General features: G+C 38.7%; 2 protein-coding genes across 2 annotated transcripts; one reads left to right on the forward strand and one right to left on the reverse strand.

Annotated features, from left to right (window-relative positions):
• Nucleotides 1-4,390: 4,390 nt before the first annotated feature.
• On the forward strand, nt 4,391-6,052 carry LOC115688160 (pentatricopeptide repeat-containing protein At2g36730-like). The gene has a single exon (XM_030613917.2). It carries the CDS (start codon nt 4,446-4,448, stop codon nt 5,994-5,996), a length of 1,551 nt encoding a protein of 516 aa, XP_030469777.1. The 5' UTR covers nt 4,391-4,445; the 3' UTR covers nt 5,997-6,052.
• Nucleotides 6,053-7,388: 1,336 nt separating this feature from the next.
• Nucleotides 7,389-9,663, reverse strand: LOC115688161 (amino acid transporter AVT1I-like). Its single transcript, XM_030613918.2, has 3 exons — nt 9,439-9,663; nt 8,441-9,042; nt 7,389-8,317 (listed from the first exon to the last, which is right to left on the reverse strand). Exons 1-3 carry the CDS (start codon nt 9,608-9,610, stop codon nt 7,802-7,804), a joined length of 1,290 nt encoding a protein of 429 aa, XP_030469778.1. The 5' UTR covers nt 9,611-9,663; the 3' UTR covers nt 7,389-7,801.
• Between the last annotated feature and the right edge of the window lie 13,649 nt (nt 9,664-23,312).

Below are 23,312 nucleotides of genomic sequence, written 5' to 3' on the forward strand. Positions count from 1 at the left end.
ACCTGTATTCAGATTCAGCGGATGAGCGAGACACTGTCCGTTGCTTCTTAGTCTTCCACGAGATAGGAGATTCTCCTAAAAGAACAAAGTAACCAGTCAAAGATCGTCTAGTCAAAGGACAACTAGCCCAGGCAGAATCGCAGTAAGCAGACAATTTGAGATCACAATTGGCACGCAATATAATACCCTGACCTGGATTTCCTTTCAGATAACGCAGAATTCTCACAGCTGCCTCCCAATGAGCTTTCTTTGGCCGATGCATGAACTGTGCAAGAATATGCACACAGTAAGACAATTCAGGTCGAGTTATTGTTAGATAAATAAGCTGACCCACTAGGTGCCTATACTGAGCAGGGTTGTCTACATCATCGCTCTCAGTAAGGGCTAGCTTGTGATTTTGTTCAAGAGGAGTTTTAGCCGGCTTGGAACCCAGTAATCCGACCTCAGAAATCACATCCAACGCATACTTACGTTGACACAAGAAAATACCATCTGAGTTTCTTACCACTTCAATCCCCAAGAAAAATTTCAGCTTCCCCAAATCTTTCATATGAAAACAACGACTCATATAGTTCTTGAACTTTTGCACAGCGGAAATATCATTACCGGAGATATTGAGATCATCAACATAAATAAGCACATTCAATTGAACAGTCCTAACTCGAAAAGTGAACAAGGAGTAATCTGAATATGATTGCTGAAATCCATAAGCTTTCAAAGATGTAGCCAATTTCGCAAACCAACATCTAGGTGCTTACCGCAAACCGTATAGAGATTTTCGGAGTCTGCATACTGATTGAGAGGCAAATCCAGGCGGCATCTTCATGTAAACCTCTTCCTCTAAATCGCCATGTAAGAAAGCATTTTGAACGTCCATATGATGAAGTTCCCAATTCTTTGCAGCCGCAACGGCAAGAAAGGTGCGTACAGTGCACATTTTTGCCGTAGGAGCAAAAGTCTCCTGATAATCTATGCCTTCAACTTGATTATTTCCCAGTATCACCAACCGCGCCTTGTATCGTTCAACACTTCCATCAGAATTGTACTTAATTTTATACACCCACTTGCTCCCAAATGCTTTCTTCCCAGGCGGCAAATTTTCGACTGTCCATGTGCCATTATCTTCTAAAGCCTGTATTTCTTTATTCATGGCCTCTCTCCACCGTTCATCTTTAATCGCTTCCGCATAAGAGTTTGGTTCGTGTCCTGCAGTAATTGCTGCCAAGAAACACTGGTGTTGCGCAGAAAATTTTTCATAACTCACATAACGTGCTATAGAATAAGGTGTACCTGAGGAATCAGATCGGGCAGATGAGCATGTCGAGGGGTTTATTCTGATGGCGTTTGTCACATAATCTTTCAAACGAACAGAAGGTTGCTTGACCCTTTGTCCCTTGCCTAGCTGCTCTTCGACGACTTCACTTCTTTCCACATCCTCATTGTTTGTGTGGATCAATTCCTCCATTTCATGATTCACTTCATTTTCTCTATCTACACTTTTGGCGACGACTTCACTTCTTTCGACGTCCTCATTGTTTGTGTGGATCAATTCCTCCCTCAAGTCACCAAGGCGGGCTCGCCTTGGGGATGCTGTCTAGGGATTTGCACAGAGGTAGGCAAGAGAGAGACAGGGACAGAGCAGGCGACATTCTCTTCTGTCGAACTTGAGATCAGCTGAGGGCAAGCTTTTCGTGTTCTTCTTCGGCACTCGAAACCTTTGAACAAGAGTCAAGTGACAATTCGGTGAGATCACATGCGATTAGCTCTGTATGTATAAATAGGTTGAGCAACGCTGAAGATGTTTCCAGCACTTAAAAACTTGGATTCTTCTTCTTCTTCAGGGCATGTTTTGTTTCCTAGTTTTCGTTTTCGTTCTCGTTCGGGAAGAGCCTGGAAGATTGACTTGGCCTCTGGAAGTTATTGAATGAAAATGTCGTTTTATTTGACAAATTTTCGTGACTTGAGCTGTCGAGGAGTCCTGTGGAGATAAATGGGGCGAATAGGGGACACAAGAAGACATGGGGAGAGATATCTTTTTTCTCCTCACGAGCTCGAGCCGTACACTTGGAAAAGCAGAAGTGGCGGATTGACACTTCTCCTTTGGATCCTCTTTATCAGGTTCAAAGCATATGCCAGATGGGCCTGTGCCACGTAATGTGCCCATATCGTGGCTTAACTTTCGTTACTCCAAATTATTAAGGACGCGAACATTTTACCATTTTTGTGTTTTGTAAGAATAATGTATTTGGACTTTCTAAACTCAATTAATCTTTATGAGTACAAGTAAACCATGCGATCCATGTCCATCGCAGAAGACTCTACCCACAAGCTGCAGATGTAGTACCCAAAACTACTTTGGATAGCAGAGTCGTGATTCGAATATAAAATTTTAGTATCCTGATCAAACACTTTTGGTAAACACTCAATCATTATGTCTGTTTAATTGCAATGTATTTTTCATTTTCAAAAGAAGATGTTTAGTACACTAACAATGGAAAAATCTACTTTAGGAATTATGCTCTAATCTTTTTTTTCTTCTGTGAATTGAAAGGCGAGGAGAGGGGAACAATGCAACTACTCCCTTTTCCCTTTATCATAAACGGCTCCACACACCTTCTATGGAATGTTCATCGAAGGAGCATTGGGCTATTGTTTTCATTCAAACGTTCTACACATCGGTTGATTAACATGATATAATATGATATTAGAAGAGCAAGCAAAACATTGTTCGGGGGTTGAGCCACGCCAACAGAAAGCTCCTTCTCCACAGAGTAGACAAAGAAACCTAATCATCCAACTTGGACATAACAAATGTACAAGAATAGTACATGGATGTTAATTGCGTAAATTATTAATTTACTTACACTTTGATGTATTAGTTAACAAAACTAATTGGCCCATGAAATTGTTCTTCTGATTTTTCATTTGGTAGTCAGCTATAATGGGAAATAAATTATTTTTATCAAGTGATAAACAATCGTAAAAGAAAATTCTTAAGGCCATGTCTGTTTTCTCGAGTAAAAAGAGTAAAATGGGTAAAATGGAGTTCTGTGATTTGAGCCACATCACATTAAACTGTAAAGGTCTATTTACCTCCTTACATTTGTTGGACAAACATAACTTTATTTTCCCCACACTCTATCTAATATTAATCCATTTAAGACGATATATTGTAACATTAAAGTAATATGAATGTAATTTGACATGGTAGTCAATAAAGCTGAATTCACCTCAGTATTCCATTTATCAGAAAATGTATCATTAATTTATCAAATTAATTATAATAAGAAAAAGTCTTAATTATACTTATATGTTACTTTACATGAATTCTTTTAGTAATTTTGCCAATCGAAAAAGCAATATTAGTAAAACAAATAATAATTTGCAATTCGGTGTTACACTGGGTCTAGTCCCCAATGAGATGGGAGAGCAGCAGCAAGCCAAACACACTCGCGGTTGGATCAAGTGGTAAAACATAATTTAAAAGATATTTTCAACAGGAAATAGTATTCAATTTATCTAAAATCCTAATTGTAAAGGATGATAATGTGTTTTTTAAGAAATATCTGTTAATTATACATATCGCATTGCATTAAGATTAATGAATTTGAAAAGGCTAGGGGAAAAAACCAAGAAACCTCACGCTACCTGTCAAGGCTGTAGCAATTATTATTTGGGAAAACAAGTGATTTGCATAATAAATCAAATAGGATAATTAAATTAGATATTCTATCACCCTAGAACAGACTAAATAAACAAGTACTATATCATCCTTTAAAAGTAATACATACTCCTGACTTTTTTTTTTTTGTCTTATCCTACTCTAACTCTCAACTCACTCTGCGTTCTTGCAGAGCATGAGAGTCGAACCCGCAATATGTGTGCTCTTTAGGGAAAAAAACATAAAGAAATTAGAAACCATGCAGCACAAAGGAATTTTTTAATTTGGGTGAAAAGTGTGTCTAGTCTAGCAAAAAAAAATGGAAAAAGAAAAAAAAATTTTGGATGAGCCCCATCATTTGCCTACGTGCTAGGAAGCTGATGAAGCACTATGCTCGGAAAATGAAATATCTTGAGCTGGATGGATTTTTGCTTTTGACTTTTTCATGATCTAAATTTTACAACGCATAAGTTTCGACATTAAAATTTGACAGTAAAATTTAACAGAAACTTACGCAGGGTAAATTTATTACAGGTGTATGTAAAAAAAAATAGTTTGGGATAAATTTATTATTAGTGTATTAATTTAAGATTTTTCGTGATATAAACCCTAAAGATTTATACGCAAACACGTATCTTTCATGCTTTTTTGAGGTTTGAATTATTAAACCGGCCGAAAAAGCCCAATGGAGTGCTTCATATGGCAAATGCCCAACTGAAGCCCCAAAAGTATCGACGTCTCTTTGCTCTCTCTGTTCTGACATTAGCCCAACCCAAATGCATGCATGGTTCCCCTCCCGAAACCGACCACCAGCACCATCTTCCCGGCAAAGATCCTCAACTGCAATTCAAATTTCGTCTCCATAAAGCACAAGCTGATCGCATTCTTGAACCTCTCTTCTTCCGCCAAGCACATCGCTCAGATCCACGCCCAAATACTGGCCTCTGGCCTCCTCGGCGACGCCTTTCTCGCCCGCGAACTCGTCCGGCTCTGCTCTCTGCCTCCCTCCACCAAATGCCTGAGCCACGCTCGGCTACTGGTCGAGCACGCGGAGATCTCGGCGCCCTCTTCGTGGAACATCCTGATCAGGGGTTTCGCGTCGAGTGATTCGTCGAGGGATGCGTTGCGGGTCTATCTTGGAATGCGGCGTGGTGGGATTAGTCCCAACGAGCACACTTTCCCTTTCGTCTTGAAGTCGTGCGCGGCTCTCGCGGTGCTGCGCCAGGGCAGGCAAGTTCATGGCGAGGTTTGTAAGTTTGGTGTGGAGAGTAACGTTTATGTTCAGAATGCTTTGATTAGCTTTTACGGATCCTGCAAGAAGATCTCGAACGCATGTAAGGTGTTTGATGGAATGTCTATGAGAACAGTCGTTTCTTGGAATGCTATTCTGACTGCCTGCATCGAGAATTCGCGTTTGGCTGATGGGATTCGATATTTTGTGGAGATGAGGAACTGCGGATTTGAGCCGGATGAGACCACAATGGTGGTCGTGCTCTCTGCTTGTGTCGAGCTGGGGAACTTGAGCTTGGGCAAATGGGTCCATTCCCAAGTGATTGAAAGAGGCATGGTTTTGAACTGCCAGTTGGGTACTGCCCTTGTTGACATGTATGCAAAGTGCGGCACTGTTTGGTGCGCTAGTTTCGTTTTTGACCGAATGGGAGAGAGAAATGTGTGGACTTGGAGTGCAATGATCCTGGGGCTAGCCCAACATGGCTTTGCTAATGAAGCCCTTCGGCTCTTTTCGAACATGATGGAGAGTACATCTGTACGCCCAAACTATGTGACCTTCCTTGGAGTTCTCTGTGCTTGTAGCCATGCGGGACTGGTGGATGAGGGATATAAGTACTTCCGCGAAATGCAGTATGTTCATGGGATTAAACCAATGATGGTACATTATGGTGCTATGGCAGATATTCTGGGTCGTGCTGGGCGTCTCGGAGAGGCTTATTCTTTTATAACAAGGATGCCAATTGAGGCTGACTCAGTAGTATGGAGGACATTGCTCAGTGCAAGCAGCATTCACGACGCTGAGGACAAAAGTGGGCTGGGCAGTGAAGTTCAGAAGAGGCTGCTTGAATTGGAGCCGAGAAGGGGCGGGAATTTCATTATGGTTGCAAACATGTATGCTGAGGCTGGGATGTGGGAAAAAGCGGCAAAAACAAGGAGAGACATGAAGAACAAAGGGGTAAAGAAGATAGCTGGGGAGAGTTGTGTCGAGTTAGGCGGCTCTGTTTATAAGTTCTATTCTGGGAATGATTCTCGGGATGGTTATGAAGATACTTTTCATATGCTTGATGATCTAAGCCTGCACATGAAAATGGTCAATGAATGGTAACTTTAGTTGCCTTCTCAGCTAGCCAATGGAAGTCATCTATAAACTCTATTTCCATTGTCCTGTTCTCTTCTAATTGATTTACTTTTAGTTATTCCTTTCGTTCTTCGCGGCTTTGCTAATTTGAAATCAAACCTTTGGGGTCCCCCGTGATTTTTGCAAAGTTGGTTTTGGATTGTTCATAAAAATTTTCCTGGGTAATGACTGCAAACTTGAACTTCTACCCGTTTTGCAATCCAAGTACCTAAACCTTTTTTTTTTCAATCGAATACTTTACCCACCCATCGGTGGCCGCGTTGGTTTGCGCTCAGTTCTTTTCATGAGAAGTCCTGGGTTCAAACTCGCCCATCGGTGATTTAAGTGGGGGGTCGTGGCGGTGGGATGCTGCGCTAGCCCCCCTCGAGGACTAGTCGAGCATCACCGCTGGTTTGAGCCCTAGCTCGCCGGCCGCGCGGACACCTCGATTATCAAAAAAAAAAAAACTTTTCAAATGGTGTTCAATATTAGGTCTCCGTTAACTTGAACTTCATGTCAAATGAATTTTAAAGACACGTCAAAATTATGTCGTGGACAGCTACATCATTTTATTTCTCAAGTCAACACATTGTATTTCTATCTTCCTTTTCTTTCTTTCCCAGTTTTCTTCGCTTTACTTTTCCTTATTTTCTCCACTTCTTCTTCCTTGGTAGAGCGGTTACCATCGTCCTCTCTATCCATTGCCGCCGTCACCATGGTCCACATTTCAACAGCCAAAGTATATGAATCTCAGTTAGATCACACGACGAATCCGGATCACATGACCTCTGGGCCATGGCACAACCTGCGACCCGACAGATCTGGAGGTCGCGTGACTACTCGGTAGTCCTGGCTGGTGGTTATAGGCGTTGGTGGTTGGCGGGTCATTGGTGGTGCGGTCTTTATGACAAAACCATGGCTCCTTCCTTAAACCCAAGAACTCCAAACCTTAATGGGAATATAGAGAACGGAGGATTTGGGAGTGTAGAGAGACTCAGCAAAAACACTGCGTGGGATTGTTGCGGAAGGGAGGGAGGGAGGGAGGATAAATGATTTTTTTTTTAAAAAGTAAAATGATTTGGCAAACACGTGGACACACGATGCGATCATATTGGATAGTCATTGAATGGCGTTATCGTACCAACATTTTCCGTCTATGAATTCAATGGAGAGGTCACATCAAGCGCGATTCTAAAAGTTAAGGTATTCGATTGAATAAAGAAATAGTTTAGACTTTGATCGTACAAGGAGCTTAAATAAGGTGTCGGGGCGTCATCATTTCTTGTAAAACTAATTGAAGCATATGGAGAGCCCTTTTCAGACAAAGGGACACAGGCAAACTGCAACTTTAAAGTGAAATAAGCCACTGAGTACTACTAGTACCACAACAATACACAACCCTTCATTCGATATGAGTAGCCGAAAGGATAAGCACAGGCATATATAAATAGAACTGGATGGTTCAGCAATGGCCAAAGATGCTGCAGGCTCATGAGAGTCTTCATCAACAATGAGGGGTTCATCATTTTCGCCCACGCCTGCAGACCCACTCTAAAAGAAAGATGTAAGATACGCCAGAGGGCAAGCAGCGCTCGATGAATGGCATATAGTGGCTGATTTCTCCATGAAGAAAATCACCGAATGTACAGATGGAGTATTCATAAGATTTTCGTTCCCACTGACTTTCTGCATTCCCTATCGTCTGTATTCTAAGTCCTCCTAACAACTTCTATTAATTAAACTATTAAAACAGTAACATTGGCATGCCTTGAAGATAGCAGTGCGGAATGAATTTATAAATGGCCAACAATCTGTTGAAGGGATGTGTAAGTGCCGAATACCACGACGGCAACGCCCATCAATATGATTGCGCCTATTGTGACTGTTTCACATCCTAAGGTCCTGTAAGTGCCTGTAATCTTCAAGTAGCATATGCAAGGTAGTATGATAGATGCGGTGATACTGAGGAAAGCTCCAACCAGTGACATCAGATACGCGAAGAAAGGGACGGCCAAGGCCACAACAACGGTGCTGATCACCAAGAGGGTACTGATCAAAAGACTGAAAGGCCTCTTGTTGTAGTAGCAAGGAAAGCACTGCTTGGTAGCGTTGACGATTGGTGTCACCATCAAAGCATATTTGCTTATAGGGTTCACCAAGGTTGTGTAAATGGCCACGCTTGAGCTCAGTTTTCCTAGAGGCAGGTTTAATGTTATTTGCGATTGTACCTTGTCTCCAAACATCAGGTACCCCATTACAGCCATTGATGCATAACCGATGGTACAGAGGATAAAGCACAATATAAGAACCTGCAACAAAAATTATAAGTGATGAGTTTCACTAAAAAGCCCAAAACCTTTCGCTCAGTAGCTTCCGTTTCTTAAGAGCCGAGTTTGACAAAAAGGAAAACCGGAAACCATGCTGTTACTTACATTAGAGAACTGATGTTTCTTCCTCATAGAGGTATAAAGCGTGGGAAAAACTGGATGGGCGCAATAACAGAAACCATATAAGCTAACGGCAGTAGGAACTCCACTCCAATTTATCAGCGTTCCTGTTTGATGAAATCCAACTCCATCGAACGCAGTCCATAGAATCGAGACAAGGATGATGCCAGAAGCTAAGACCCCACTTGCAGATATATAAGAAAGCAAACTCAGATTGTCCAACCAAACCGAGGGCAAAATTATTAGCGCGACAATCAGCACCAAGCTCTGTTTTCCGCTGATGAACCCTCCAATGTTGAATCCCATGTCCGGGAATAAGTTATGCAGATTATCTCCCTCTAGAATCAGAAATCCGGTAGCAACCAAGAATAGCTCTATGTACATGAAAACTGATACCAGGACACGCCCCTTGTTACCAAATGCGAGCTCTCCGATGTCAGGGTAAGTTCTAATACATGAGTGGACATCCATGCATCTCTGAATAAGCAGGCCCGAGTAAAAGGCTGCTATGGCTATAGCAAAGAGAAGTATTAAACTCAACCAACCTCCGGATGCAAGTGCATATGGTGTTGACAAAATTCCCACTCCTGTGTAACGAAGTCACAACTTTTTAGCATAAAAGAGATTCTCCATAAACTACATAGACCACACTAACATCATGAAAGTTAATTCATTAGCTGAGACATTTCGACATAGAGTTGACTTTGAAATCTTCAAATTATTTAAGGTCAAGATGCTCATTGAGATCACCAAGACTTCATCTTTCTAGGTTACTCTTTGAAATTTAAAGCATGACTGATGATTAGTTACCAGAAACACGAAAGCTGAACAGTGAACACCACTTACACCATGGTTCCACACAAAAGAATGTGCGCTAATCATCAACATTACTAGTCAACCAGCTCTACCAATATAGCGCGTACAGCAACAGTCTACAGTGTTCTAAGGTGTGGTCAATTAGAGAGGGGAAAACAATTAGAGACCTGACAAAGCGTTGAGGCCATTGAAACAGGTTTTGAAGAAAGAAGTGTTGCCTTCACAGGGATTTTCACACTTCGAGTCTCCTTCCTCGAGTTTGCGCGCTAATCCTTGTTGCTTCTCATTATACAAGAGAGGCTCATTCAAGTATGACCCATCACTTGAATTCGCCTCCATAGTGAGAGAGAGAGAGAGAGAGAGAGAGAGAGAGAGAGAGAGATGAAGGTGGTGGTATGAATAACAAAGGTGATTCCTAGGGAAGACTTGGAAACCCTTATCAAGAAACAAGAACTTGGAGATGGCCTTCAAACTCAAAACCCTGGTTGCTCTTTTAATAGCAATTGAATGCCCTCTTTTTCAACACACATTTTAAAGGTCAAACATATTTTAAATTTCGTCTTTTTTTTTTTCTTCCATTACTTGGAATTGCCAACGTTGGGTTGTGTTTTTCACGTGACCTTCGTTGTTTCTTCTCTCCGCCAATGAGACGTGTCCGGTTGACCTTCGTTGTTTCTTCTCTCCACCAATAAGACGTGTTCGGTTGACTCATGTGTTTTGACTTGTCCTTCTGCAGCTAGTTTGGACTATTGCCATTATCATGAGTTTTCAAGATTGATTCTTAACCTAGTAACGTTATTTTGCCAAGTATCGACAAAAAAATAAAAAATTAAACACCATATTTGCCAAGCACGACGTAGCTCAGTTGCTTTAATGGGAAAAACATTGTTCCTACCTCATCTTGTGATAAAAAATTTGAATCTTGATCTCTTACCTTTCAAAGAAGAAAGATGTTGCTAGCCTATTCACGTTATAATTTTTGCGTCTTTAAGGGTTCTTGGATTGAAACTCGACATCTATGTACCTAAACATTTCGTGCGATAAGCATCATTCACACGTTACATGCCTCATAATAGGTCTTAATCCCAGAAAAAGACATGTCGATGTGGTATTGCCTCATCAACATGAATAATGCAATATAGGATCTGAAAGTGCATGTTTCTCTTGGTTCATGACCGTCCGTATTACCTTAACCCTATATCTACCACAATATAATTTATCGAAAATTTTGATTAATGAGGGTGCGTAAAAAGACTAGTTGTCGTTTCCCTAGATCAATTGCAATTAATAACTAATAGTGAAAATTGTCTTGGGTTTTTTCTTAAAAGATTGGGTCTCGACAGTCCATTATGTGGGGTTTTTTTATTCATTATTTGATGGCCAACGTCAAATCTGAAAAGTTACTATCTCAATAATGAAAGTTATCACTACTAAAGTTACTATATTTATAAGAGAAAATTTCAAACATATTGAGACAATCACTATCATAGAATGTTATGTCGTGCTTCTTAGCACAAGATTATAGACCAATAGACAAAGTCTACTAATTGGATATGAGTAAAGAAGTGTTATCTGTATTCACTTGCTAAAAGCACAAGTAGCGGTTAATACCCGCAATCTTCAAATAATCTCATTAATGAGGAGGTCTCATAGTTCAGTTAAGACACAAATCTGAATTAGGATAAGTAGCCTAAATTCGAAACGATTTGCACTTGATAGTGCAAGGGATCAAACCTACGCCTTTCATCTAATCCACATACATACAACAAGGTCGTTTTTAAACTATACTAAGCTAACTCTATGGGATTGCCTTCAAAATGTTTTTTTTTTTTTGGTAAGGGCCTTCGAAATGTTTATATATATATATATAAAAGAACAAACCAAAGTGGAGCATGAAAAGTGAATAGTGAAGGGTAGCTAGATGGGTATCGCTAGAAGTTTAAAGAGTACGTAAAAATTGATGTACTGTTCAATGGAGAGGAAGGGACTGGAGTGGTCCTAGGTCCTCCCACGAGACCGTATGACATGAAAACGAGAATTCATGCATAAGAAGCCAAAATACATGAGAACAAGAAAACAGATGGCAACAAACTCGTTGTCGTTTAAATTGTGAATTCTGTGTTCCCTCCACTTCACGGGGGAAAATTCGTCCACAACCCCAAACCCTGAGGTTAGATTCTGGCATCTTCATTTTGATTCGTCACCCTTTTCTGTTGGGTTTCTCTGTGTTCGCTAGATAAATTCAAAATCACCACGTCATCGATAGGTTACCATTACAATTTTTTTATTTCTATTGTTGTGCTAAGGTCCTGAGGATCGATAGGCATCTCTCTCTCTCTCTCTCTCAGAGTGAGCGACAAATGCAGCATTTTGGACTGTAGCTGCGGTTCTCCGTTAGCATTTTGCGTATCGAAATTCCAGCGAATTCCGCGTTTCAGGATTGATTTTGGTTTGTTTTCTTCTGAGGATAATGACACCCTGTCAAGTCAGTCCTCCAGGGCCTCAGATTAATTCATTTTGCCCATTTTGTCTTGTCATCTCATCTCCTGAATATTCAACGGAGTTAGGCCTCCATTTTTGAAAGTCTCGTTCTTCATTATCAATGCAACAAATAGATATAGAAGTAAAAAATTCCATTAAGTCCCCCAAAATATTTTGTTGACACTTAAATTTTTCGTTAAGGGGTCTCTCACATTTCATGGGAGGGTCACGACAAGAGTCAGTGATTTATATTTTGTAATTTTCTTCTAAATCCACGGTACTTGATACTTGATGACAAGTTTTGATTGACGAGCCTCTTGTCTTTATGATGGACCTAAAACTTCAACTTCTAGGAGTAAGTATAAAGAAAAGTTCTCAATTTCATGATCAGGTCTACTGAATTCTTAGTTTTAAAATAGCTACCTCCTTCTGTCTTCACGAAAGATGACCTTAATTTCACATGGGCCACTTATCAAATTTTGCATATTGTTTTTAATCTGATTATAAGCTCAAGTTTAAGGATCGATTTATCTTTTCTCTCATGTTAGAAGTTGCACAAAACTAACAAGAACTCTTGACAACATCAAAAGACAAGACATGTCCGAGTAGATGGTACACGTGTGCGACAAAAAAACCCCCACGACTCTCTCTGAACATGTGTGCGATAACCATCAGAAGATTGTGTAATAGCAAATACGATCTGCAGATAAGGGCATTTTAAATCGTATGGAACAGTTATATTAAGATTGAAGAGATCATACTGATAGGTATCAATCAGCGGCGTCATCCAATGTAGTTAGGCAAAGAGAGAGTTTAAAGAGCAAGAAGCCAAATCGGTTCAATACATTTAGTGCGCACTACCTAATATAAAGCCAAAGTATCTAGGCGACAAAAGTTAGTGGACTAACGTTTGTCAAAGTTGGAAACTAGGTTTTGTGGCTCCGATTCTTCGTTCAAATGATTTTCTCAAAGAAAATAGATAAAGACAAGACATCAGCCAAAAGAAAGGCAAGGGAGGGACAACTTCCTTCCCCAATACGACGTGCGTTCTGTGAGATCCTGAGAACCGGGCAACATCTAACACATCATTCTTTTGACAATTAGCAAACAAGACCATGAAAAGGGAAGTTCCGAAGGAGAAAAAAATACCTTAAAAAGAATGACCGGTTTTTCTTGGCTTTCATTTGGGACATTCAAGGAAAGTTCAATGACGATATATTGTATAGGACGGAATCTCTTATGTTTAATGAATTCTTTACTCTAGAGATGATGGGAATGTGTGTTTTGAAAAGGAAAAATGGCTAGAATCATACGAAAAAAGAAATTGTTTTTCTTGATTATCTAGAACTTAATTACTTCGACTAGGAAAGCTCTGCATGAGGGGACTTGGAATTCTCATGATGGATACTGAGAACAGTCATTCTCTTGCGGATAATCTATAGTTTGCCAGATTAGACAAAAAGATATTGAAAGTAGTACGAAATGCAATTGATAGGAGAAAGAGATTATGTGACTAATGCTTCCTCTCTCTTTTTTCGTTACATATATCACTGTGTGATTTTCCAAAGTGAGGGGTGTATTTCAGTAAAGTTAGAGTAGACTGGTGATGCAACTCAACTGCATCCTCCATTACTTGATTGTCTATGAGTTCATTGTTTAGAAGAGTCCATTTACCCTCTAATGTTGCATTTGATAGCCCGGATTTAAGTCTGGATATAATGACAAATTATCCTATCCGGTGTTTGGTGACGTTCTCTAGATCGAATTAACCCGGATACATCCGGATAAAAATGTTGGATAAGAAATCCGGCCTAAGAGGTGGGATAAACCTAGATTGGATATAAAATTTGAAAAATAACAAAAAAATTCATATTTTTATCTTTTAACAGAGTGATAAAGTGATGCATTGGATATTGTTTCGCCGGCACCACCTACTGAGGACCACCACCAAAATTACCAATCATCGTCACTTCCGACCATCGACAATCACCGTCGCCTCCGATCACGCCGGTCATCACTACCGGCTAGCGATCATGTACTAACGAGTGATGGTGAAAATGGGCCTAAAGACGATCGTCGTGCCAGGCCCACATAGATCATCATCCTTTCTACCCCAGTCGCATATGTCCTTCAGGTCAAGCCCAACCTTTCACGCATGACTCACGAGGTGGCTGTACATGATATGATATATTTACAATCCAGGGATACATTAGGTTGTACTAAACACATAAGATATGATACATTTACAATTCAGGGATATGTGGAGGATTTCAAAACCCCCATTTATCCTATCCTATCACATCTCAATACGAATATGACCAAACGTAGCCTACGTGGATAGGATCTCAATTAACCGTGAGATTTAAGGGAATCGGTTCATATCAAGATAAGACACGAATCTCTCTTGGGACCCCAGCTCCCCTATTATTCAAATTCCAATCGATAGTTTAGAAAAAGAAAATCTTCACGTGTAGATGGAAAGCAGTAGAAAAATATCATCACATGGAAATGTTTTCAGAACTCTTCTTGACCTTTAAGCTTAGCAATCGAAGAATAACCCATAAAAGAAAAAAGGTTTTACATGTCAGATAATGTGTAAGAAAAAAGGTTTTTTTTTTAAATTCTTTTTGTAGCAAAAAAGACGCGCACAGATATGAGTGCAAAAATTAAAAAAAAAATGGACGAAAGATCAATTTCGTCTGAATGGTTTTCATTTATTAAAGGGATTCGAATAATGATAGGATTTATAAATATTGATTATACATTTGGGATTTACGTGACACTTGAGGTTTATTATGAGATTTATGTAAAATATTTTTAATTATTATTATTAATCTTGTAATACACATAGTCTTTGTCTGGAATCTTCAATATAGTGTTTGCAAGGTTTATAAAACTATTCCTTGTGACTTGTCATGTGTGGAACAAGTATTACATTTGTAACCAATGGAAAATTAACAAAAACAAACTAGCAATATCAGTACGTGAGATGAGAAAAGGCAAATAATTTCTTAAACTAAAATAGCTTCTCCAATTCCAAGGAGATTTATAAAAATACTTTCATCAAAGATTACCATCAATAGGGAAAAATAATAAAGAGACAAATAGAACTTTTCTCCAGGAAAAGTTTCCTTAAAAGCAAACCTAAGATATGTTTTTTTAAAATTCGAAAGTGAACGAACAAATATCAAGCACAAAAGTAGAATGAAAATTACGAATGTTGCTTTCACAAATAAATGATTGGTTACATTCCACGCTAAATCTAAAGTGAAACATGTATTGAATCAACAAGTAGGACAAATATCCCTATTACAGCTAGAAGGCAAGTTATAATCGACATTTAAATTTTGAAAAACTCTACTTTAATTTCGATTAATGGAACACAAAACTATTTCAAGAAAAATAAAATGTACATAATGAGTGACAAAATTAAAGATAATTCTAAAATTTGAAAACATTATTGGATATGTATCCGATTTTTTTTTTATCTTATGTGTGTAAAACATGACATCAATTTGTTTTATCTAATAATTGACTTTCAAAGTTCGAGCAAATTTTGTGTTGTCTATTCAATCAACTATTGAGTATATATAACTGTTTTTTGATACTTCGTTAATGACTATCTTACCGTCAGCTCTCAAATAATGCACACTAATAATTTAATTAAAGTTAATTGAGTCTAAATTGTTTTCCATTATCCAACAGCAGCACGGGCTGCAGTGATAGTTTTTATGTAAATTTTTTAGGTTGAAAGATGCTTTAATTGGAAAAATAGATCGAAAATCGCCACCGTAAAGAAATTGTTATACAAGCAGCTTTATCCGTCCTTGATTTGATAATTAAAACTACCCATTCTCTCTAATTAATGGTGTATAATTGCTTTTGGTCTAATATTGGACTAAAGGTACCAAAGTAGACATGCTTTTTTGCTCCTTTTAGCTAAGAAGCCAGTGTTTGTGTTAGGAGTGTCAACGGTCATAGGAGTGTCAACGGATCTGTAGATGAACGATTTGGATCCAATCGAGTTATTTATTTTATTTTCCTTCTTTTTCTCCATGCAAAAGAGACTCTCATGTCAAAGGATTTCACTCATGCCTCTTTCAAAGCAACCGATCATCCAAAATGGCCGCCTCAAAAAGGACTTCTCATGCAAAACGCACTTAAATCTACCCACCCTCCCATCAAATCACCGCCTGTTCAAACCCTTGCGATGACGATATACCATTTGAGTTCGACGAGGCCGATGTCTGGAACAATGATGTTGGAGTGCCCTAATTCGAAACAATACGCAACAACAAATCAATGATGTTCAAAATTCGCGCACATCGAGAAGACCGCCGAAAAGGATTGACGCTTTGTCCAACATCATTGCCAGTCGATTGGTCAAAGATTAGTCTGCGATGCTGCCACACCGTTGAGGAAGAGTTCAGAGTGACAAAGACGGCGACGGGAGACAGTAGGGTTCCGCCGCATGAGTACTTAGCAAGGAGGAGAGGGGCTTCCCTGTCGGCTCATGAAGGTGTTGGCAGGACGCTCAGAGGCAGAGACCTAAGCAGGGTGAGAGACGCCATTTGGCAGAGATGCTAAGTTGTGGACTTTAATTTCCTTCAGCCACACAAATTACATGTTTTGGGTCTGACCGAACCCTCATAAGTTTTTACTTATTACCTAAACCGAAAGGAAACCTGGCCCCCAAAAAAAAAATGACATTTCGGTTCGGGCGGTCCTCTTTTATTTCCTGCTTTAGTTTGAATTTGTTTCATAATATAGAGATATTAGTCAAGTTGGTAACAAATGTTATGTGATAACAATTCTTTCTTTTTCTAATTTCACCATTCTCGATCTACTAAACAATAAATAATCAATTGATAAGCCATTACTTATAGTACTTAAAGACTTCTTTATCGATTTATAAGACGGCTTTGCTATCTTTTTAATTCATGAAATGACAATTTTTGAAGGAAAAGAAAGACGGTTGTCCCTCCAAAAATCCAAATCTTACGAAGAATAATCATCGTTATTAAATTTTGTAACTGTCTTTTTCGAATTTGGGCGTGGAAAATTCGAGGAATATATGGTCCAGGATTTCGGAGGATAAAAAATAAGAAAAAAGATTCGCTTGTCAAGTTGCGATCTGAAATCCAAATTCCTGGGGAGAGGTATGCCTCACGGGTTTTCCTCATTAGATGAGACAACATTTATAGCAACGATTCAACTGACAAAAATATGATTTTCTCGATATCCACACAATGAGAGAGAGAGAGAGAGAGAGAGAGAGAACCTGATAGAGCATTGAGTCCATTGAAGCAGGTCCTGAAGAAAGTGATGTTGCCAGCATCTTCGTCCACATTCAATGGCTGAAACTGCTGCTTATTGAGAATCAGAGCAATCCTGATGGATAAAAACTCTTGCTGATTCTCTTCATCCTCCATTCTAGACAATGCCCCGTTTTTTCTCTTCTTTTGTTTTCCTGGTGGGTGAGTAAAGAGAGACTCGAGAGATCGATCGAGAAAGAGAGTCAAACAAGTGTTGCTAACATGCAACATTCAAGCTGACGATTCAAAGGCGAAATTTTAGTAACATGTGGCATTGTAATACGCAGCGTTAGTGTGTGTATTAAGTCGGAGATCTGGGGATTACTTGTCACCATCATGGAGAGAGAGAGAGAGAGAGAGAGAGAGAGTGGAGATGAGAAGTTATAACTGAGGCTAAATTTTCGTAACATGTGGACTCCAGATACGCAATGTTAGTGTGTGTATTAAGCCGGAGATCTCAGGATTACTTGCACAAACTAATAACGAGTCATCATCATGCATAGAGTGAGATGAGAAGTTATTACGTAGACTTAGGGTGCGTTTGTTTCAAGGAAAGTGTTTTCCGGGAATCCGTTTTCCGGACTTTCACCCGTTTGGTTCGCTGAAAATGATTAGTCAATCGAAAACACTTTCCGGTCAAGGAAAACATTCATGTATAAAATTTGGAAGGTGAATTCCCTAATCTAATAAGGTGAAAACACTTTTTGGAATTGCTTTCATTTACTTTTTTTAATTTTTTAATATTTTAATATTTTATTTCTTTTCTTTTCTTTCGTTTTTTCTTTTTTTATTTTTAAAAATAAAAATATTTGAAAATTCGAAATATTTTTTTTGCTTGAGATAAAATCATGAGATTGAAATCATTTTCCAAATGAGATCCACACATCAGAAAATGTTTTCGGTAACATATCACCAAACAAAGGAAAATTAACTATTTTTCTGGAAAATGATTTTCCGGAAAACATTTTCCAAAAACGTTACATTTTCCGTGAAACAAACGCACCCTTAGGATATGTTTGTTTGAGTGAAAGAATTTTTATTGGACTTTCACGCGTTTATTTTGCTGAAAATGAACAGTCAATGAAAACCATTTACGATGAAAGAAAATATGCATGCTTAAAGTTGGGAAAATGAATTCCGTAAACCTCAAAAGTGGAAAACATTTTCCTGGAAAATGATTTTCCGGAAATTTTTTTACTTTATCGTGAATTTTCTCCGAAACACACTCTTAGTTAATTTATGTGGACCGACAAATTTATAGCCATTATAATGTGATTCTTGCTATGAGGCCTAGACAATCAGGGCGCGTTTGGTAACGCTTCTGTTTCTCTATTTTTCTGTTCTTCTGTTCCTTGGAACAAAAAAAGAACAGAAATCCGTTTGGTAACGCATTTTATTTTTCTATTTCCTGGAATAGAAAAGTGGCCAAGAAATAGATTTGGAGCAGAAATAAGAAGTAGAAAAAATCTACTTCTTTGTTCCTAGAAATAGAAATAGAAATAGAAATAGAAATAGAAATAGAAAGGTCCGGTCCTCAAGCCGCGACCTCAGCTCCTCCTCTATCCTCCGTCATCTGCAAACCATCTCAAAGCACCGGTCCGGTCCAATCTCGGCGGAAATAATAAAAAAATTAAAAAAATTATAAAAAATTATAAAATTCCAAAAATTCATAAAAATCAAAAAAATTCTTAGAAAATCCATAAAAATCAGAAAAACTCAGAAAACCCATAAAAATTTGCAAAATTCTGAAATTGAAAAAATTAAAAAAAAATCATAAAAAGCTTTCTGGAAAATAAAAAGAGACAAATTTCGGGAAAGTAAAAAGTTTTAATAAACTTTTCCCAAAAAAAATCAAAAATAAAAAATTCACATAATGGCTTAGAATAAATTAAAAAAATTACGAAAATTCATAAATATTAGAAAAATTTCAGAAAAATCCCATAAAAAATTAGAAAATTAAAAAATTTCCAAAATTCATATAAATCAAAAAAATTCTCAGAAAATCCATAAAAATCAGAAAAACTCATAAAACCCTTAAATATTTGCAAAATTCCGAAATTGAAAAAATTAAAAAAATTTCATAAAAAAATTTCGGAAAAATAAAAAAAAACAGATTTAGGGAAAGTAAAAAATTTTAATAAATTTTACCCCAAAAAAATATAAAAAAATTCACATAATGACTTAGAATACCTGTGACCACCCACTTTGAGTGAAATTTAAATTTTTGAGGTGCCCAAGTGGTATTTTTGAAGATTCCTTAGTTTAGGGATTAAAAGTGGTTTTAAACCCCTAAAAAGGATTAGACAAACCAATAAATCATGCTTATTGGTTTTTTTCACTTATAACTTGCACTTATAGTTAAATAAAAGATATAGATTTGAATGCAAAAAATTGGAAATAAAAATTTTGTGCAGTTACCAAACGCATTTTTATTCTTTTTCTATTCCAGGAATAGAAATTTTGTGCTGTTACCAAACACATTTCTGTTCTAGAAATAGAAATTTTGTGCAGTTACCAAACGCATTATTTTGCTCAGAAACTCTTCCAGGAAATAGAAATAGAAAAAACTATTTTTGAAAAGAAATTGTTCCCAGAAATAGAAACGTTACCATACGCACCCTCAATAGCTGTGATCATATGCTCTACATGTGCAGTATTTTTCAGAGAGAAAGAGAGAGAAGTTGGAATCCCTGGGAATTTTAGATTGCATTCCTTAAACGTCGAGATCATTCAATTCAAATGAGAATATCTTAGTCGATATCAATATCAACCAAGTTTAGTATGATCTGCTGTATTTATGTGGATGAATTATTCCCTTATTTTCCGATAAAAACCATATATGGAAAGATGAGAAAAGAAATTCACTCCCTCACTAAATAATGAGAAGTGCATTAAACCATTTCAATTTAGTAAAAAAGGTGTTATCTTCCGACTTTGCCTATCCATTTTGTTGTTTATTGTTGTTAAACCTCCATGGTCCTTTTCAATTAGTATGGGCCATGCAAGCGAATTTCAGGGATAAAGTTACTTCTCGAGTTTTGCATCAGAGATGCACATGGCATTTTAGGAAAAATTATCCAAAAAGTCCTAAACATATTATATGATAGTCAATTTAGTCTTAAACTTTTCAATTTGATCAATTTAGTTATAAATATTTTAACAATTTGCCAATGTAGTCCTTCGGCTAGTTTTGACTAGAAATTACCAACCGTCCTACGTGGCATGATTGGTGCTGGCATGGATGATTTTTGCAATTTTTTTAATAAATTTTCTGAATTTTTTTATAACTTTTTTGTTTTTGTTTTTATTTTGGTTTTTTCTTTTATTTTCTTTCTTTTTTTCCACTATTTATCTTCTTGGAAGGGCCGATAGAGGTCGCAGGGGCCTCGGTGATGGTTGGTGACACCTAGTGCTATCGAGTACTTGCAGGTCCTTGCCCGAATTAGGGGCTTGACCCTCGCCTCACCTTGCCTCGCTCGTGGCCGGCTAGGGTGCCAACCATCACCGAGGCCCCAATAGCACCCGCCGGCCCTTCCGGGAAGATGAACAGTGAAACATAACAAAAGAAAGACAAAAAGAAAGAAAAAAGAAAATATTGAAAATTACAAAAATATATTAAAAAATTACAAAAAAATCCACGTCAGCTCCTATTGTACCACATAGGATGGTTGGCGGTTACGTTAGTGATTTCCGATCAAAATTGACCAGAAAAATTACATTGGCAAATCGTTAAAAGGTTTAAGACTAAATTGGCCAAGTTAAAAAGTCTATGACTAAATTAACTACTATATAATAAGTTTAGAATTTTTTGGACAATTATCTTGGAAATTATAACACGAAATTGAAAAGACAAAAAATTAGCATTTAACTCTCTTGAAAATCATGTGCTCAGAACATAGTAAAGAAAAGTTAATTGGAGTTAATTAACGTAACGAAATGTATGTTTAAGGAGGTAAAATTTATTATTTTTAATAATCGAGGTGTAATGTGTACCGATCTCAAGTTAATGGAATAAAGAAAATTTCCTGAAATTGGTACACGCTTTACTTAATTAGGAATTGTTAAGACCATCTATATAGACACATAAATACGTATGTGAAAAATATTACTCTACATTAAACAAACATAATTTCAACCCTTGAACTTTCATGAAAAATTATCTGACAAAAAAAAAATTTCATGAAAAATTGTTTGAGAGTTCAGTTCTACTACAAGAAGGATAGCAATCTGTCTATTAATACTTAAAGAACCGACCAAGTGGCTTTTCTAAACTTAGGTGAATCTCTAAGCCCGAGTCCAATTAATATACAGGTAACAACAAATAGTTAAAGAGTGATAAGAAAAGTAAATCCGATAAATAAAATGAAGTTTCGAAATTATGACACTTTTCTTGTCCCTCCATCTTATTTCCACTAAATTAGGTGTAATCTTACATACTCGAGAACTCTTGTATTCGTCCTATGTGGGAATACAAAACACACATAATAGTACTATCTACATTTAACACAATTAGTGGTGTAATTTTTTTTCTAATTAATCATATCATGGACTCCATCAATTAGTATTCTTTCTCAACTGAGTGAGGTGTGTAATGTATGTCGGACATCGTCGACCCTGTTTTCGTAGGAACATTTGCAAATTAAAGATTGGACTACACAACTAGACTAACAAATAAATGGGGCATCAATGATTATGTTGGAATATGTCTTGAGTTTGGGCCAATTGGATGAAACCGACCCAATGAAAATAATGGATGTTCGACCCCTGTTCTAGAGTTGTGAGAGGAAATGCAATGATGGCTATTAACGGCCATTGTGCCACTCCGTCTTGGTGTTGCTTTGACCATGCAAAGAAAGGAAGAGAGACCATGTTGGTCTAGACCAAAAGAGCTAACTTTGCTCGGATGAAGAAAGGGAAAAGAGATTAATGATGGATACTCCAGATACGGGAAAAAAAGAAAAAAGACAAAGAAAGCAATGATGGTGTCTGTTCATGAAAGAATGCTTCCTCGGTCCATTGTGGCTGTTATGCAAACTAGGGGTGTCAGAACCGAACCGGAAAATCGAACCGAGATACAAACCGAACCGAACCGAACCGAAAATTTCGTGCATTTCGGTTCGGTTTCGGTTTGGATCATTAAAATTAACCAATTTTTTTTTTTCAGTTCGGTTTATTTCAGTTCGGTTCGGATCGGTTCGGATCGAACCAAACTGAAATAAACACTCTCCCTCTCGCCGAGACCATCTTCACGGCCCTCCACACTCTTCTTCTTCTTCCTTCTTTACCTTCTTCTCTCGGTCTTTCCTCTCCGGCGGTCTCTGCCCCGTGTTTTTCACCTTCTGCGAGCTCGTCTCCAGAGAGTCGCTCTTCTCTCCGACCAAGACGGAGTACCTCGCAGCCGCGCTCTACGAGGTCAGAATCCACGTAGAAAGGGAAACCGCCGCCGCCGAGGCAGTGCGAGTACGGCCTCGCGGGGTCGCCGGAGATGGCGACGCCCGGCGAATTAGGCGCCTCGGGCGAGTGGAGGAGCTCGAGGGCCCGGGTTGGGGGGAGCTCGAGGAGCGCCGTGAAGGAACTGGCGCTCTCCGTCGGCGGGGCTATCAGGCGCCAGATGTCCTTTGGTAAACGGCGATCGAAACAGAGGCTTCGCTCAACTCAAGCTAGCCTAAACCAATTGAAACAGAGGCTTCGCTCGAGCGAATTTGCCCAGGTAAACAGCGAGGTTGAGGGCCGAAAAAAGGGGCTCGCCGAAAAGTCGAGGTCGCGGCAGTGGAAGGAGGGGGCGGGGGAGGAGGAGGGGGCGGAGGAGAGGGGAAATGGCGGCGGGGGTGGGCGGGTGGGTGGTGGCGGCGGAGGTTGTGAGGTGGGTGCTTCAATGGCGGTTGATCTGTGTGGTAGTGTTTTCGTTTCTCTGCGTCGTATGCTCCGAGTCGTCTCTGACCCTGTGTCTTGGGCGGGAGATTACTGCACAGCAATATCGAACTGAATAAAAAAGAAGAAGAAACCGAAAACCAAACCGAACCAAATCGACTTATCGGTTCGGTTCCAATTCGATTCGGTTCCTATTTGGTTCGGTTCAAGGAGGCACCCTTAACGGTTCGGTTCGGTTCGGTTTTTCAAGAAAACCGAATCGAACCGAACCGAACCGTTTACACCCCTAATGCAAACCAAGTAGCCGATTAGGTAGCTATGACCCAATGCTCGAATTCCCTCCCATCTTTATAGGTTTGCCCGTCTCCCCAATT

The sequence above is a fragment of the Syzygium oleosum genome, unplaced genomic scaffold, assembly GCF_021117445.2.
Source record: "Syzygium oleosum isolate NSW1041296 unplaced genomic scaffold, Sole_v2.1 Sole_v2.07, whole genome shotgun sequence".
Taxonomy (NCBI): Eukaryota; Viridiplantae; Streptophyta; class Magnoliopsida; order Myrtales; family Myrtaceae; genus Syzygium; species Syzygium oleosum.